The sequence below is a fragment of the Dendropsophus ebraccatus genome, chromosome 7 (genome assembly GCF_027789765.1).
Source record: "Dendropsophus ebraccatus isolate aDenEbr1 chromosome 7, aDenEbr1.pat, whole genome shotgun sequence".
In the NCBI taxonomy this organism is placed as follows: domain Eukaryota; kingdom Metazoa; phylum Chordata; class Amphibia; order Anura; family Hylidae; genus Dendropsophus; species Dendropsophus ebraccatus.
Genome location: NC_091460.1, coordinates 116,673,669 through 116,690,675, shown reverse-complemented (window position 1 = coordinate 116,690,675; position 17,007 = coordinate 116,673,669). Strand labels below are relative to the sequence as shown.

The window sequence follows — 17,007 nt, the reverse complement described above, 5'->3', positions numbered from 1 at the left end:
TGTGTCCGTGACACTCTAAGGGCACTATTCGTGCGGAAAATCGTTATATCATTCGAATTTTAACTATAATCGTCCTGTGTAATTGCAGGCAACAATCGAAAAATCGTTCGTGTGTCGTGGAACGTTGATTTAGATCTGAACCTAAAATCATTGTTAATCGTTTGCTAATCGCTTGCTGTAATTCTACGTTCGCTCACTGTAGTTCCGAATTCGTTCACTAATCGTTCAGTGTAATTGCACGTAGTTCATTCTTTTGCTGGGATCAGATGGAGTAAACGATCTTAGTAACGATCGTTGTATCGTTCTGTGTAATATGGTGAACAATTTCAGGTTAACGATGAACAATCTTATTTGCAACCATTAATCGTTAAGAGCTGCACACTCCATTGTGTGCACTGACTATTCAGTGAATAGCGGCCGCAGAAAACTGACACATCTGTTTCTTGCTGCGCCACTAGGGATCCCATCCAGAGTGTATACTATGTGTATACACTCCTGCCAGGATTCCCCCAGGTTCAGCACTACGCAAGTACCGTAATAATCATGGCGTGATCACTACGGTACTTACGTAGTGTGAACATAGCCTTAGGGCCCTATTCCACAGTAACGATAATCGTCCGGATCGGCCCCATTTGGCCCGATTCGTCCGATTATCGTTCGGTGAAATAGAGAGAACAATCAGCCGATGATCGTGTCATCGGCTGATCGTTCATTTAGGGCCAGACCTAAAATCATCGTTCCCCCACCGCGCATCGCTACGGTTAAATAGCGAGGCGCGGTGGGCGACCCACGATTTGACAAGCAGCATCATACATTACCTGTCCAGGCTTCTTCTCCGCGCTGTCTTCATCCCCGGGTCCCGCGCTCTCTATTTTCAGAATGGCCGGTCAGCTGACAAAGCGCTCAGCCAATCACAGGCCGGGACCGCCGCGGCCTGTGATTGGCTGAGTGTGGCCTGTCAGCTGACCGGCCATTCTGAAGATAGAGGGCGTGGGACCCGGGGATGAAGACAGTGCGGAGAAGAAGCCCGGACAGGTAATGTATGCTGCTGCAAGGACATCGGTAACGATGTCCTTGCAACCCTCGCTCAACGTGGAATAGGCCCAGTAAACGAGCGTCGATCTAGCAGATCGCCGCTCGTTTACAACGTTGATCGGGCCCTGCTCGGCCCGTGGAATAGGACCCTTTCTCTGTATTAGCCTATACCACTTCTACTTGGGACCATAGTAGTGGCACGTCACCAATCTGTATACTGCTATGGTGCACCAGCTTTCATAGGGACCTGACCCACGCTCTACAGTCATTCACCACCGATACCATTCGTAGTCTACAGAGCTCATGATGTAAACTTGAAGATACTTTATGAATGTGGAGCATTCTTTACCTTTTTTTGTCTGTTTTTCTTTTATAGGACATACAACTAGAAGAATTAAAGCAAACAGTCTCCTCTTTACAAGCTAAAAACGAGCAGTTCCAGACTACTATCTCCCAGCAGCTGGCCCAGATTCAGCAACACAAGGATCAGTACAATCTTCTCAAAGTGCAACTAGGTAACATTCACACCTTCCTGTAGTGAATTTGTGTAGACTCTTCTGTGGGTGATGGAATCTGACTGTTACTTATGTCACAGTAATACATACAAATTTATATTAAGATCTTCCCATTCATATTTTTACCCCTTCTTTACTGCATTTTGCTTTCACTCTACCTATGTTCTGTTTCTGTTGCTGATGGTCCAAATTAACGTTATCATCTTATATGAATAGGCAAGGATAGCCAGCATCACAACACACACAACAGCAATGCACAGATGAACGGCTTCCAGTCTGAAGAGGTCAGTCGGTTAAAAGAGGAAATAGAAGAACTGAAGAAACAGCATGAATTATTGCAAGGAGAGCTTTCCGAAAAGAATGCCCTTATAGAAAACATGGTAAGCCTTTCCACAATATAAGATTCCCATGGGGGAGTGTGCTTATGTATATTCCTGTATAGCCAAATTCCCACTGGCAGTCTATCTATAATTTTTCTCAGTTATGCAGTTTAGCTTTAAGTTGCTTATTGTTTTTTTTTTTGTTTTGTTTTTTTTTAACAGAAGCACAGTCAGGCTGGGGGTCAGACAGAGCAAGTCACTGGAGTCCCAGAGCAAGTCACAGAACTCCAAAAGGTACTCTTACTAGGGTTGTAAATGGGGTGACCAGGAACACAAATAAAAAAAAACAAATAAATGCTCCCAACACTGAACATGCCAAATAACAGCAGTCATCTACTAACCACACCCATTGGTGACCAGATCACTTTTAGTTCATAAAGACAAGTGCATACAATAGTAATAAAAGGATATGCTAAGTGCAGACTGTGCCACCTGTATGACATTAAAGGGGTATTCCACTCAAGTAAAATACATGCTGAATCATCCCCCCTCCTGGTGACTATTCATTGCATACTTGTTATTATCTGTTCAGTCTCCTTTCCCCAGTTCTGAGCCTGCTGCTTTCTGCTGAAGACGCAGCATTCTGTGTGTAAGCAGTTCTCCCGGTCTCACCCTCCCTTCCAAGATTGCTTATGTACACAGCCTCCCTGGCCCGCTGTATCTGCACTCTGAGGCTGGGAGGGTTAATCACAGTGAGGTCATCAGCAACTTGACCTTAAAATTAACTCTTCCACATTACACAGGGCAAAATCAGCCGTCCAGGGATGCCACTCACATGCACCAACTCGGAGGGGAGGAGGGGAGACAGAGAGAACAGCTCACACACAGCTCTGTGTCTTCAGCAGAAAGCAGCAGCTGAGAACTGGGAGAAGGAGACCGACTGATAAGCTAATGACGTATATGGAACGAATTGTTAGTCTCGGGGGGGGGGGGGGGGGGGAAGGGGAATGTCAACATTACCATTATTCAACCATAAGCCCCTTGAGAGATATCAAACTCCATTCAGACCCAGTCATTTCATTGTGTCAGATGAACATAAAATAGATAATATTCTTTACATTGTAACAAAGACACTTTATGTTTCATTGTAATTTACAGGAAATGGAAACCCTAAGATCACAGCTCCATGTTCAGTCTACAGAAATCAACAGACTACAAGCGGAAAGAGTGGAATTAGTCCAAAAAATAGAAGCCAATGTAAGTTTTCTGTGTATCCAATCTTGTGTATTTTGTTTCTTTCTCAAAGGGAAGTATCATTTGAATCAGATTTTTATTTGATAATAGAGATCAGTTTTTAATTTGGCACCAGAACATGTTTCATGGAACAGATTCCAGCACTAAATTCAAAACTGATATGTACTAAAAAATGACTACAGTGCCCAGGGCTGCACAATAATAATTTTTCACACCACTACTGGAGGTACTCTGTCTCTATCCACAAAAGCAGGAATCTTGACATTTTCCACTTTCCACACTGTAGTGTGACACTTCCTCTTATCTGTAGCTCAGTTGTCTGCTTTGCTGTGTAGACTGGGACACTGTGAGTTAATTTAGTAATTTATCCAGAGGCAGGACGATGTAACGATAGTTCAGGGTACTGCAGGAGGCCTAAGTAAAATAGTACATAATAATAAGCCAAGTGTGAGACTGCTCATATTAGGTGCCAAATAACAAAAACAGTCATACAGTATAGCTTAAAATACTTCAGATTTATTAAGAGAGACTGGGGGTGATTTATCAAACATGGTGTAAAGTAGATTTGGCTCAGTTGCCCCTAGCAACCAATCAGATTCCACTTTTCATTCCTCACAGATTCTTTGAAAAATAAAAGGTAGAATCTGATTGGTTGCTAGGGGCAACTGAGCCAAAACATATTCCGCCACAGATTCTCCTGACTGCGTGTAGTCACTATAGCAGACATGGCAACTACGCTTACAGGTTTACTGTAACACAATTGGTGCCGGTCATCGCTCATTTCTCTTTCATTTATACCACAGGCTACAGTTACAGTGTCTGGGGACAAAAATAATGACCATGAAGAGAAAATAGCAAGTTTGCTTCAGGAGCTGAGCTCCTTAAAGGTTTGTATTATTTTTTTGTAAATTCTTTATTTAAATTTTCTAAATAAAATAGAACATGTATCACAAAACTGGGAAGAAAAAGTGGAAAAAAGCAAAAATGACCACAGCATATTAAGAACAATGAGAAGGCTAGACTGTAAGACGCCGCACCGTAAGGGTACGCTCACATCTGCTAGTTGTATAAAATACATTTCCGCCTTTAAATATGGATGTGAAAAGACTTGCAGCAAGTGCACCGCATTTTGATATATGGAACAGTTACATATGGCCCATCAGGTTGTGGTGTCAACCTTTGGCAGCTGTGAACATTTATCATTGTGACATCAGTTTACTTGTGGACCCGATTAGGGTGTGCCTGTTTAGACCCCCACCGATTTCTTAAACAGCGGGAGAAGTGCATAGATATGTGCTTCACTCCCTTTCTCCATGCAGTCTCTATCGTACTGCACAAGACAAGCTCCATTATAAATCTGTGGAGATAGTTTTGTGCAGTTAATCCCCACACACTTGTCCTGGCTTGTTTAAGAAATTGATGGGGATCTTAACATTCAGACATTGACTAAGCAAACCTTTTGACATATCGCAGAGACATGTAAATAATCAGGGTCTGATCGGGGTCTGAGTGTTTAGACCCGGGCCACTTATTAAAACAAGCCAAGAGATGTGTACAATAAACATATTGGGGGGAGATTTATCAAACATGGTGTAAAGTGAAACTGGCTCAGTTGCCCCTACCAACCAATCAGATTCCACCTTTCATTTTCCAAAGAGTCTGTGAGGAATGTAAGGTGGAATCTGATTGGTTGCTAGGGGCAACTGAGCCAGTTTCACTTTACACCATGTTGGATAAATCTCTCCCAGTTCTTTGCAAATCAATAACATGTCCTTAGTAGAGGGAAGCAAATCTTGACCTGGCTCTGGTCCATCCGAACCCGAGTGTGCAGCATTTGATAAGCAGTGGCTGCTGAAGTTGGATGGAGTCCTGGAAACCATGGATACAGCCCGTGTTTCCTATCACTGTATCCATGTTTTTCAGACAGCCTTAGGCCTGCCTCCAACTACTTCACCAACTGGTTTTCAAATACTGAACGATCGGATGTGGTGGAGCATGGTGGAGTGGCACTAATCTTATGTTTCATATCGCAGCGGATTTGATGGTGCGGATCTGCAGCAGATTTGATCTAAATAACTGAACACACCATCAAATCTGCTGCGGATCCTGTATGTGTGAATGCACCCTAATAAAGAAGAATAAAGATAGAAATAAGATAGAATTTATAATCGAATTTTTTTTTTTATACTTCAGGATGAAGTTAAGTTACTAACTGAGGAGAAGTCTTCTTTAAAGCGGGAACTAGATTCGGCTCACAGCACTGCGGCTATTTTAAAAGATGAAAAACTTAAACTAACACAAGAAGTTACTGAATCCAAGAAGGAACAGGATGACCTTTTGATACTCTTGGCTGATCAAGACCAAAAAATCCTCAGTCTGAAGAATAAGCTGAAAGAACTTGGAGAACAGGTTAGGCATTTGGCGTTTGAAAGAAATGTGCCGGCAGAGAAACCTGACCAGTTACATGTAATGGTCCCCAATCCTTTTAATAGTCACTGACCGCAACACGCTTGCAGACAGAAGTTCATATTGGATATTTTTCTTAGTGTTTGCACAGCTCTCATTGAACTATATGGGAGTTACATAAACTGCATAAAACAGCCTCCTTGTCTTCATCTTTCTGACCACCTCAGTTGGATGCAGTCAGGCCAGAGGGAATCCCTAGAGCTGTATATAACTTTATCAAATGCCGCACAATTGGGTTTGTTAATCTCTAACTAGCACCTATGGCAACAATAGATATACTGGAGAGGGTGGACAGGGGGTGGCATACTGCAGCACTAAAGCAGCTCAGTCCCTCCTCCTGGACACTTGTACCTCACAGAAAAGTATATATCTATAACCTTTTTTTTTTCACCACCATGGGCAGCAGGGGGCATATAAGGTACTATTGATAAGGGGAGATTTGCTTTTTATCTGCCTTATTTCCAAGTGGCTATGCCTGTCCAAATTAAAGGAGAAGTCCGTCAAAAATTTTTATTAAAGTATTGTGTTTCCCCCCAAAAGTAATACAAATCACCAGTATACACTTATTACGGGAAATGCACATAAAGTGCTTTTTTTTCCCTGCACTTACTACTGCATCAAGGCTTCATAACATGGTGATGTCACAACCCGACTTCTAGAGCTGTGCGGGCTGTGGCTGCTGGAGAGGATGATGGCAGGGGGATGCTCAGTGTCCCTCGGTGTCCCCCTGCCATCACCCTCTCCATCAGCCACAGCCCCCACAGCTCTGGGAGTTGGGTCGTGACATCACCATGTTATCCAGGAAGTGAAGCCTTGATGCAGTAGTAAGTGCAGGGAAAAAGCACTTTATAAGCATTTGTTGTAATAAGTGTATATTGCTAATTTGTATTCCTTTTGGGGGACAATACAATGCTTTAATTAAAAAAAAAAACTTCTCCTATAAGTAAGCTGAGCGCTAACGACAGTGAGAAGAAACCAGGCAAAAAGACGGTATAACCTCCTCTCTCAGCTGAGTTCGGAGTGCACACTCAGCTTTATTTGGTTTCACATGAAATATATAAACTTTCAATACAGGGTTTTAAGTCACAAGACACATACATATCACACTCTGATAGGTCAATCTATAGATGGTCAGTAGTTTCCTGTCCTGCGCAGTCAAGCTGGTACAACGTGTTGTTTACCATGAATTGTTTATATAACAATGTCTCTTTCTTGTGTCCATATTGTGGCTGCGATGTAAGTTCAAGGTGCTGTGCTCATTGGACTGCTGCCAGCATTACCTTCCTTCATCCAGAAGCAGATACAAGGCTGAATCCATTTTAAGGATTACAATGTTTTTACCCAAAGTAACATCACCTTTATGGTGACACTATGATCTATGTAAAGGAATCCTCAGCTCATTCGCTCAGAATGGGCTAACAGATTCTCATTGAACCTGGACTGTACTTTTGCACAATTCAGGTATAAAGCCCAGAACCACGTGCCATACATTTGCTGCAGATGGTTCTAAACAAATTCAAATAAAAAAAATATTGTGAAAAGTAAATGGCTCTAATGCAGAAATCTTCCTTCCCTTTAGGTGGAGGATGAAGATGATTTGGAGTCTGGAGATGCCGGCGATGAAGATGACCTGGATGACGAAGACAGCAGAGATGACGAAATGTAGAGATATTCATTGTGCAAGCAGATATCCTGTTTTCTTTTTTTTCACAGTAATAAAACTCTCTAGTAATTCCCCTAATTGAACCTATAATATGTTATGAAGGCAATGTGAAGTCATTTAGGTTCGAGCAACTGCCATACATCTTCAGTACAGTTCCCACATGGCCAAGCCTATTTATTCATAGGAATATGGCTGGGTGGTGTGGTCTTTTATTGCTCTGCCAGTGTTATATTGCACCTTATTCTTTTGTGGTGCCCCCCCCCCCTTCCCTTGCCAAGTGCAGAACGTTGCTATGCAATGTCGAACGATCCCCAGCTCGTATGCATCTAGTTGACTCTGCTGAAACTTGCTGCTATGGCTTCTTCACAGCAAACACTGAAAAGGTTTCTCTCTTACTATAGAGACTGGAATAGTAAGGAATAGGGGTGGATTACTCTCTACTCGCCACCTGTAGCTCTAGAGTGTTTTGTAGACCTGGAAATGTAAGTCTAGTGCCTTCACACCTGAGACGGCTGCTTTCCTCAGTGGTCACATCCTTTTTTTTTTTTTTTTGCGTAACCCGTGGAGGCATCAGTATTTATAGTCCTGGTAGATCCTCGTTTCTTTTATTTGCACCAAAATGTCTTTTTAAAACAGATAGAGGGTCGCCTAAAACACTCAACAACCTGGTACATATGTTCAGCCATTATAGAATGCCATTGCCACTAATTCACTGTATCGGTAAAGTCAGTCAAAGTTCTATTTATTGGCTTAAGTCGGGCCATAGAGATTTAGCTACAGAACGAAGTTTTAAAAGAGTGGAAATATGAATTACATTAATTTCATGTTTTACAAATAAAATAATGCATTTACTTATCAATGTTTGTATCGATTATTGACGTCTAACAGCTTCATATTTGATTATACCCCGTTATATAAAACACTCATTGTTTTCTGTGTCTGCTTTTATATATGTATAGATGCAAAGTAGCTCTCCTTTTACACAGGCAGATTATTGTCAACAAGCGTTTCTAGGAACTGATAATCTGTGTGTATAAAAGTGCTAGAGCAAGCAAGCAGCAAAAGATCATCCTTATCGCCCGCACATTTTTCTATGCAAGTGGGAGATTTATGTCTGATAGCAATGTATTTAACCCTTTAAGGACCGTGCTAACTTTCGTTTTCGTTTTTTCCTCCATGTGCTTAAAAAGGCCATAGCACCTGCATTTTACACCTACAGACCCACATGAGCCCTTATTTTTTGCGTCACTAATTGTACTTCGCAATGACAGCCTAAATTTTCCATAAAATATGCTGCGAAACCAGAAAAAAATTATATGCGCAGTGAAATTGAAAAAAAAAAACGCAATTATTTTTCTTTGGGGGGGCTTCATTTTTACGCCGTGTGTCCTATGGAAAAACTTAGTTGTTATATATGTTCCTCAAGTCATTACGATTAAAACGATATGTAACATGTATAACTTTTATTGTATCTGATGGCCTGTAAAAAATTAAAACCATTGTTAACAAATATACGTTCCTTAAAATCGCTCTATTCCCAGGCTTATAGCGCTTTTATCCTTTGGTCTATGGGGCTGTGTCAGGTGTCATTTTTTGCGCCATGATGTGTTCTTTCTGTCGGTACCTTGATTGCGCATATGCGACTTTTTGATCGCTTTATATTACATTTTTTCTGTATTTGATGCGACCAAAAATGCGCAATTTTGCACTTTTTGCGTTTTTTTTTTTTTTTTTTTGCGCTTACACCGTTTACCGTGCAAGATCAGGAATGTGATTAATTAATAGTTCGGGCAATTACGCATGCGGTGATAAAAAAACATGTTTATTTATTTTTATTTGTAAAATGGGAAAAGGGGGGTGATTCAGACTTATTAGTGGAGGGGATTTTTTATTAATAAAAACACTTTTTTTAACTTTCCCTTTCAGTAATATGAAGCCCCCTGGGGGACTTCTATATACACAGAACTGATCTCCCATTGAGATCAATCCTGTGTATATAATAGAGCAATGATCCATCAGATCGGTGCTCTATTATAATGGTCTGCTGCAGACCATCTGAATAGATTGCCGAGCCGGGATCAGCGTCATTCCGACGCTGAGCCCCGGCCGGCTCATTAGAACGGATCTCCCCTCCGCGATCGCATCGCGGGGGGGAGATCCCCCACTGGACACCAGGGAGAGGGGGCACAGCTGCTATTCAAATGCAGCTGTCAGCTTTGACAGCGGCATTTGAATAGTTAATTAGCCGGCCGCGCCGGCTAATACACGCGGTCCCTGGCTGCACTTAGCAACCGGGGAACGCGCGCTGCAGAGAGGTCTCACGCCGGGAGCCCTCTCTGTTTACTCTTAACGGCCGCATGACGGGTATACCCGTCATGCGTCGTTAAGAGGTTAAAGTGTCACCGTCGTTTAATTTTTTTCCCCAGAAATCAATAGTACAGGTGATTTTAAAAAACTTTGTAATTGGGTTTATTAGCCGAAAAATGCATTTTTATCATGAAAAAGCAGTTTGAAGCTCTCCCCCCTGTCTTCTTGGCTTGCTTATGTAGAGAGGAGGGGTGGAGGGAGTTGAGGCACCAAAACAGGACAACAAAGAGTTAATTTACAGCTACATTACAGGGCTATCTCCTCTGACAGTCAGCACTGACCTCTCAGACCTCTGAATACCTCTGTCACCCACCTCCATGTTGTGTAAGACTTTGTTCTCTGCTCTCTGCTGCCGACTAACTCCCTGCTGCCCCTCCCCTCTCTATAGAACAGACAGGGTTGTGTCTGATGCAACAAGTCACAATTTCCTGATATTTTGCAGTGAATGGAAAAGAGGAGGGAGGGGGGACCTGGGAAAAGGCTTTTTGAATTCAGATAATGGCATTTTTGCCTAATAAACCCAATTACAAAGTTTCTTAAAATCGCCTGGACTATTGATTTCTGCAAAAAAAATAAAATAAAAAAATGGGTGCACAAACAATGCAGCGATAGGTCATGCAGCCCAGCCATTTCATTTGTTGTGCCTTGTGAATGATCTGCTCTTATTTGCATACTTACACAGCTAAAAATCAGGCACACAGTTAAAAAAAAATCAAAATACAGCTGTAATTTTCCCCCTCGACATGACAGCACCACGGAGAGAGAGGGACCCCGCCCCCTGGGACAGGAAACCTGAAGTATAAAAGGATTAGGCCCTCCTCTCAACCTCAGTGTGGTTTCCTGTCCCTACGGGAAGCCTGGAGTTGGGAGGCTCGGTGTAGGTCTCTCTGGATTAAAGGGCCGGAGTTTTCTTACCTGCTGCGGCTTTCCGGTTGGAATGGCCAGAGGAAGACTTTTTTGGAGGTGTCGGTGTAGCACCGTTAAGCCCGACCTCTCCACACAACCCGCATCCGAGAGCGGTTGGGCCGGACCGGAACCCTCAGTCTGCCAGTGGCAGCGGAGAGGGGGGGAGAAGTCTCCGGCAGACTGCCGCCGAGACAGGGCCCGTCCGGAGCATGCGTTCCACGTTAGGTCACTTCCGGTCCGGCGCGTGGGACTTCCGGTTACGTCGCATAGTTATGTGGCGGGGAGTTCCGCGGCGCATGGACATGACGTAGGACGCCGGATAAAGCGTGCGCTGTGGGGAGATCGGCCGGCAGACTCACAGCTGATGCAGCCATGAGTTCCAGCAGCGAGGCAAGGAAGGATTCTTCTGGTGCTCCTGGCTCCTCCCGGGTACTGACTCTCTTCTCCCCTGGTAGGGGTGGTAAGATGATGGAATACTGCAGGCCCTAAGCCTAAAAGTTTGTTTTGTTTTTTGTTTTCATGTGTAGGAATCTTCCAGGAAAGCTAAGACTCCCCATAAACATAAGGAATGTAGAGTTTGTAAAGGACGTCTTAGTTCAAGTTATGAAAAACCAACGTGTGAGGATTGTATTAATAAATTAGTTGCTGCTCAGGTTCCCTCCTTAGAGTCTATCCTATCATCTGTTAAAGACATGATTACGGGAATGCAGAGTTCTTCTGGAAGCACTACTATTGCAACTCCAGTATGTACCCCAGGGCCATCTCAAGGAGTTTCCACTATTTCCATTCCTGACCACGAGGAGGGGGCAGCTAATGAGGAGGAAGCAGAAGAGGCTGAGGAATCTGACACAGATGTTGGAATCAGATCTTTATTTTCCTTAGACGATGTATGTACCTTGGTTAAAGAAGTGCGCTCCACAATGAACATTGAGGATCCTAAGGAGCCTAAGTCCATACAGGACATAATGTTTGGTGGTTTGGAAGACAAAAAGAGGAAGGTCTTCCCTGTGCATAAGAATGTGTCAGCCCTTATACAAAGGGAATGGAACAGGCCGGGGAAAAAAGGATTTGTACCTCGAGCGGTTAAGAGGAAATACCCCTTTGACGAGTCAGAAAATCCAGCCTGGGATAGAGCTCCAAAGATTGATGTTTCTATTTCCAAGATATCACGCAAGGATTCATTACCCTTTGACGATATAGGAGTACTCAAGGAACCCATGGATAAGAAAGCAGAAGGATTCCTTAAGAAGACCTGGGAGGCAGCAACAGGTGGTTTCAAACCTAGCATTGCAGGTACTTGTGTAGCAAGATCAATGATGGTCTGGCTCTCCCAGTTGGAAGAGGACCTCCAATCAGACGATTTCAAGGATAAATTTACAACAGCATTGCCTCTCCTTAAAAAATCTGCATCTTTTTTAGCTGATGCTTCTACCGATGCACTCAGATTTTCTGCTCGCTCGGCAGCCCAATCCAACTCGGCTCGTAGAGCCTTGTGGCTAAAGAATTGGTCGGGTGATGCAGTTGCTAAGGCAAAATTATGCACCATCCCCTGTGAGGGTGAATATATATTTGGATCATATCTGGATGACTTACTCGCTAAAGCCGCGGATAGGAAAAAGGGTTTTCCTATCTCCTACCAATCGAAACGATTCCAGTCCTTTCGTGGGCAAGGAAAGGAAAAGTTTCAGAGAAAGAACACAGACAAGTCTACTCGAGGAAGAGGCTACAACAGATCCAGGGGATATATGTTCTCACAGAAGTCCGATCCTTCCAAAAAATCCGCTACACAATGACGCCAGGCCACGGGTGGGAGGCAGGTTGCGTCATTTCGCACAAGAATGGCAGAAAATCTGCGGCAGCACTTGGGTAATGCGGTGTATTCAAGATGGCGTTCGCTTAGATTTCGTATCCCGACCTCCCACTCGGTTTGTCATAACCAGAGGTCGTCAAGAAGCTTTAGAAACAGAAGTCAAGTCTCTCCTGGAAAAGAATGTGCTGGTTCCGGTACCAGAATCGGAGAAAAATCAGGGGTTCTACTCAACCTTATTTCTGGTGAAAAAAGCGGACGAGAGCTACAGAGTCATCATAAATCTCAAGCCTTTAAACCAGTACCTACGGTATCAGAGATTCAAAATGGAGACCATAAAGAGTACAGTAAACCTGCTCTTTCCAGGTTGTTTCATGGCTTCGATAGATCTCAGGGACGCCTACCTACACATCCCGATCCACAAGGACTTTCAAAGATACCTGAGGCTGGCAATCTGGATAGACGACTCTCTGGTCCACCTACAGTTTCAGGCGCTGCCCTTCGGCATTTCCATCGCTCCTCGAGTCTTCACCAAGATAGTGTCGGAAATGGCAGCCCACATAAGAGAGGAAGAGGGCATCTTTATTCCATATTTAGACGATTTTCTTTTGGTAGCAGAAACGGAAGAAAAACTTCTGATAATGTTGGGAAGAACGCTATCCATCTTAAAGAAGCTCGGCTGGATGGTAAATCTCGAGAAATCCTCTATGGTGCCAGAGAGAAAAAAGCTCTTTCTAGGGATCACTCTGGACTCATTGACACAAAGGTCGTTCCTGCCCGAAGAGAAGATAGAAAAGCTACAAATATTAACGCAGCTTCTTCTCAAAAACCCAGTGACATCTATAAGGAAGGGTATGTCTCTGCTGGGACTATTCACAGCTACCATTCCAGCAGTCCCATGGGCTCAGACTCACTCTAGACCTTTGCAGGCTCAGCTCCTCGAGGCCTGGGATGGATCTCCCAAGGGTCTTGACAGGAAAATCTCACTGTCCAAAACAACATTAGAGAGTTTTTCCTGGTGGCTATCTAAATCTAATCTCGTGCGGGGTCTTAGTTGGACTATTGATTCTCCAAAAGTGATAACTACAGACGCCAGCCCATCAGGTTGGGGTGCACACACCGACCGATACAATTTTCAAGGCACCTGGGACGATGTATTCATCGTTAGATCTTCTAATTTTAAGGAATTAGCGGCCATTTATTTTGCACTAACAGTGGCAGAGTCTCACATTAAGGGCTCTAATGTTAAGATTTTTTCAGATAATTCCACAGCAGTCTCAGTTATCAATAGACAGGGTACCACTAGAAGCCCTCTGTTATTGGACTTGTCTTATCACATATTTTCTTTTGCAGAACGCAACCTTTTGAGTCTGTCAGCAGTCCATCTGAAGGGGGTTCTGAATATAAGAGCGGATTTTCTCAGCAGACATCAGCTTCTACAGGGGGAATGGCGCCTGAATCCTTCTGTCTTTCAGATGATCACGGATCTTTGGGGGAGACCGGTCATAGACCTGTTCGCAACCAGGGGAAACAGACAGGTGAGACAGTTTCTTTCCTTGTCCCCAGCGGACCGGCCCCTAGGTGTAGACGCTCTAAGCCAGGTCTGGCAGTGGAGTCTGATGTACGCTTTTCCTCCACTAGCCTTAATTCCCCGAGTGTTAAAAAAGATCAGGCAGGAGAAAGCTCGAGTAATTCTCATAGCTCCCTTCTGGCCTCGCAGAGCTTGGTTCTCAGGTCTCAGGTCAATGTCAGTGACAGACCCTTGGGTCTTACCGGACCGTCCGGATTTACTCTCTCAGGGACCGATTTTTCATCAAGATACGAAACAACTGCACCTGACGGCCTGGCTTTTGAAAGGCTAGTTCTTAGAAGTCATGGACTCTCGGACGAGGTCATATCTACCTTACAGCGGAGCAGGAAGCCTACAACCCTAAACATCTATTTTAGAATATGGAAGACATATTTTTCTTTTTTGGGAGCCAAAAAGGTTGATCTTCATTCTCCTAACATAGCACAGATCCTAGACTTCCTACAGAAGGGTTTAGGCAAGGGCCTGAAGCCAGCCACCTTGAAAGTGCACGCCTCGGCCTTAGGAGCCTTATATAACCAACAGATCGCCACTCATCCTTGGGTGGTAAGATTCTTTAGAGCAGCAGCCAGACTCTCGCCAAGATTACCACCATCGGTTCCTCCTTGGGACCTTAGCCTAGTCTTAAAGAGTCTTACAGATGCCCCTTTTGAGCCTTTGTCTAATATATCCTTAAAAAATCTTACACTTAAAACCGCCTTCCTGGTAGCGATAACATCGGCCAGACGGGTGGGGGAGCTGGCGAGCCTTTCATGCAGTGAACCGTACACTAAGATTTTGTCTGATAGAATTATTTTCAAACCAGATCCTGCTTTCTTGCCTAAAGTGGTGTCAGAATTTCATTGCTCTCAAGAGATAGTGTTACCCTCTTTTTGTGACAAACCAGCCAATGAGAAGGAGAGGGAGTTCCATTGTCTAGATGTGAGACGTTCTGTACTGCAATACTTAGAAGTAACAAAACAGTTTAGGAAATCTAGGTCTTTATTTGTGCAATTTTCAGGGCCCAATAAGGGGTGTAAGGCTAGTAGTAGTTCTATAGCCAGATGGATAAGGCAGGCTATTTGTTCTTCTTACTCTTCTGCTGGTCTTTCTCCTCCCCTTAGGCTCAGAGCCCATTCCACCCGAGCTATTGCTACCTCTTGGGCGGAAAGAAGTGATGCTTCCATCTCTCAGATCTGCAGGGCGGCAGTTTGGTCCTCACCGCACACTTTTTTCCGACACTATAGGTTGGATCTTTCTGATTCCTCTGGTGTGGCCTTTGGGCGTAAGGTCTTACTGGCTATAGTCCCTCCCTAGTCTATCTTTCATCTCTGGTATTCTCTCCGTGGTGCTGTCATGTCGAGGGGGAAAACAGGAGTTACTCACCGGGTAATGATGTTTCCTCGAGTACATGACAGCACCATTACTACCCACCCTTTTTGGTTTCTTCACTGTGTTTCACTTGGGTGTGCAAAAAAAAAAAAAAAAAAAATATAGTATTGTTATTGGTGATGGTGCTTCTTAAAGATTAAACAATCCTGATACTAATCATGGCTCTCTCCGGTCTCTGGAATACTCACTGAGGTTGAGAGGAGGGCCTAATCCTTTTATACTTCAGGTTTCCTGTCCCAGGGGGCGGGGTCCCTCTCTCTCCGTGGTGCTGTCATGTACTCGAGGAAACATCATTACCCGGTGAGTAACTCCTGTTTTTTGTGAAAATAATGTGTAAACAAGTGGGGAAAAAAATGCTTTTTTTTTTTTTTTTTTTTGCAAAACAAAGTCTTAAAAAATCATATTCATTATTTTAAGGTTGTAATCAATTACGCACTGCCAGCCAATTTCCCATTGACTTCAATGGAGAGCATTGATTTTTTTACCATAAAATTACAGTTGTATTTTGGCTTTTTTTTTTACTATGGCTAAAAGTAAAGAATAGGAAAACTACTGAATCAATTTGTCAGTGTGAATTTGGTCTAAATAAAAGTTAGAGACACTGTCAGCAGGTTTATGCTGTCCTCTCTCAGAGTACCATAAACTAGTGACAAAGAAGCTGAACAGAATGATGTATCACTTACATTGTTCTGTGCAGCTGATTCAGAGATATCGTCCTGAATAACATGGACAATAAATAGTCCTCTCCATTATATGCTCAGTCGTCCCCAATTTTCTTGAGAAGCCGAAAACTCCGCCCACCTGTTGCTGATTGGCAGTTATCTATCCATGCTGTGTATAGGCAGTCAACTGTCGATCAGCAGCTGGAGGGTGGGGGGAGGGGTGTGGCACCAATTCTATTCTCCTACATATTAGGAGAACAATGGAACAGAATAATGTAAGTACAGTATTTTCCTGCATATAAGACCCATTTTAACCCAGGAAAATCTTGTTAAGAGTCAGAGGTTGTCTTATACACCAGAAGCTGAAAAACTTCGGAACCAGACTGGAGAATCTGGGGTCAACGCATACGGAGGGGGGGAACTCAAAAATGTCCACATCCTCGCCGTATGCTGTGACCGTATGAAGGGCAGAACCAGCTGCAGGCGTCCGGGTATGGAAAAAAGAGTTACGGTAGAGTGGCGCTGTGCCTAGAAAAACACCTCTTTCACCTGTCTGGCCGCCCTTGTATCCTACCGATATTGCTGTACCTTCTCTCTGCCTCTCAGATCTCACTGCTGTCTGATGTTTTTTATTAATTTTTATTTGATGTGTGTTGGAAAAGGGGTAGTCTTGAACTGGAAAAGTTGGGGGTCGTCTTATATGCCGGAAAATACGGGTAACATCTGTTCAGCATTTCTGTCTAGTTTATGCTGCCCTCATTTAAGGGTATGTGCGCCCTACGGAATTTCTGCGGATAACTCCCAGCGGATTCCGTCGCTCGCCCCCCTGCGATTCTGCTTGAAGTTCCGCCAGTCTCATAGTCTTATTCTGTGTGCAGCCAGATTCTGCGTCCGCCCAAAGAATTGTCATGTCAATAAGAATCATATGAGAGAAGGATCGGGCATGCTCAATTTTTAGCTACCCCACTTCCTGTAGGGCATAAAGCAGCTGATAAGTACTGGAAGACTTAAGCTATTTACATGTACATACATTTCCAACTCTGCATAACTATC

At 43.6% G+C, this 17,007-nt stretch overlaps 1 protein-coding gene across 4 annotated transcripts in view; it reads left to right on the top strand.

Annotated features, from left to right (window-relative positions):
• Positions 1-8,112, top strand: part of USO1 (USO1 vesicle transport factor) — a 44,991-nt gene extending 36,879 nt beyond the window's left edge. For all 4 annotated transcript variants that reach the window (XM_069978282.1, XM_069978280.1, XM_069978281.1 and 1 more), the window contains 7 exons: positions 1,412-1,550; positions 1,767-1,930; positions 2,093-2,164; positions 3,029-3,127; positions 3,928-4,011; positions 5,318-5,533; positions 7,170-8,112. In XM_069978282.1, the coding sequence (XP_069834383.1) occupies positions 1,412-1,550; positions 1,767-1,930; positions 2,093-2,164; positions 3,029-3,127; positions 3,928-4,011; positions 5,318-5,533; positions 7,170-7,256 (861 nt within the window). In that variant the 3' untranslated portion in view covers positions 7,257-8,112. The remainder of the gene's footprint in view (positions 1-1,411; positions 1,551-1,766; positions 1,931-2,092; positions 2,165-3,028; positions 3,128-3,927; positions 4,012-5,317; positions 5,534-7,169) is intronic.
• Positions 8,113-17,007: the final 8,895 nt, after the last annotated feature.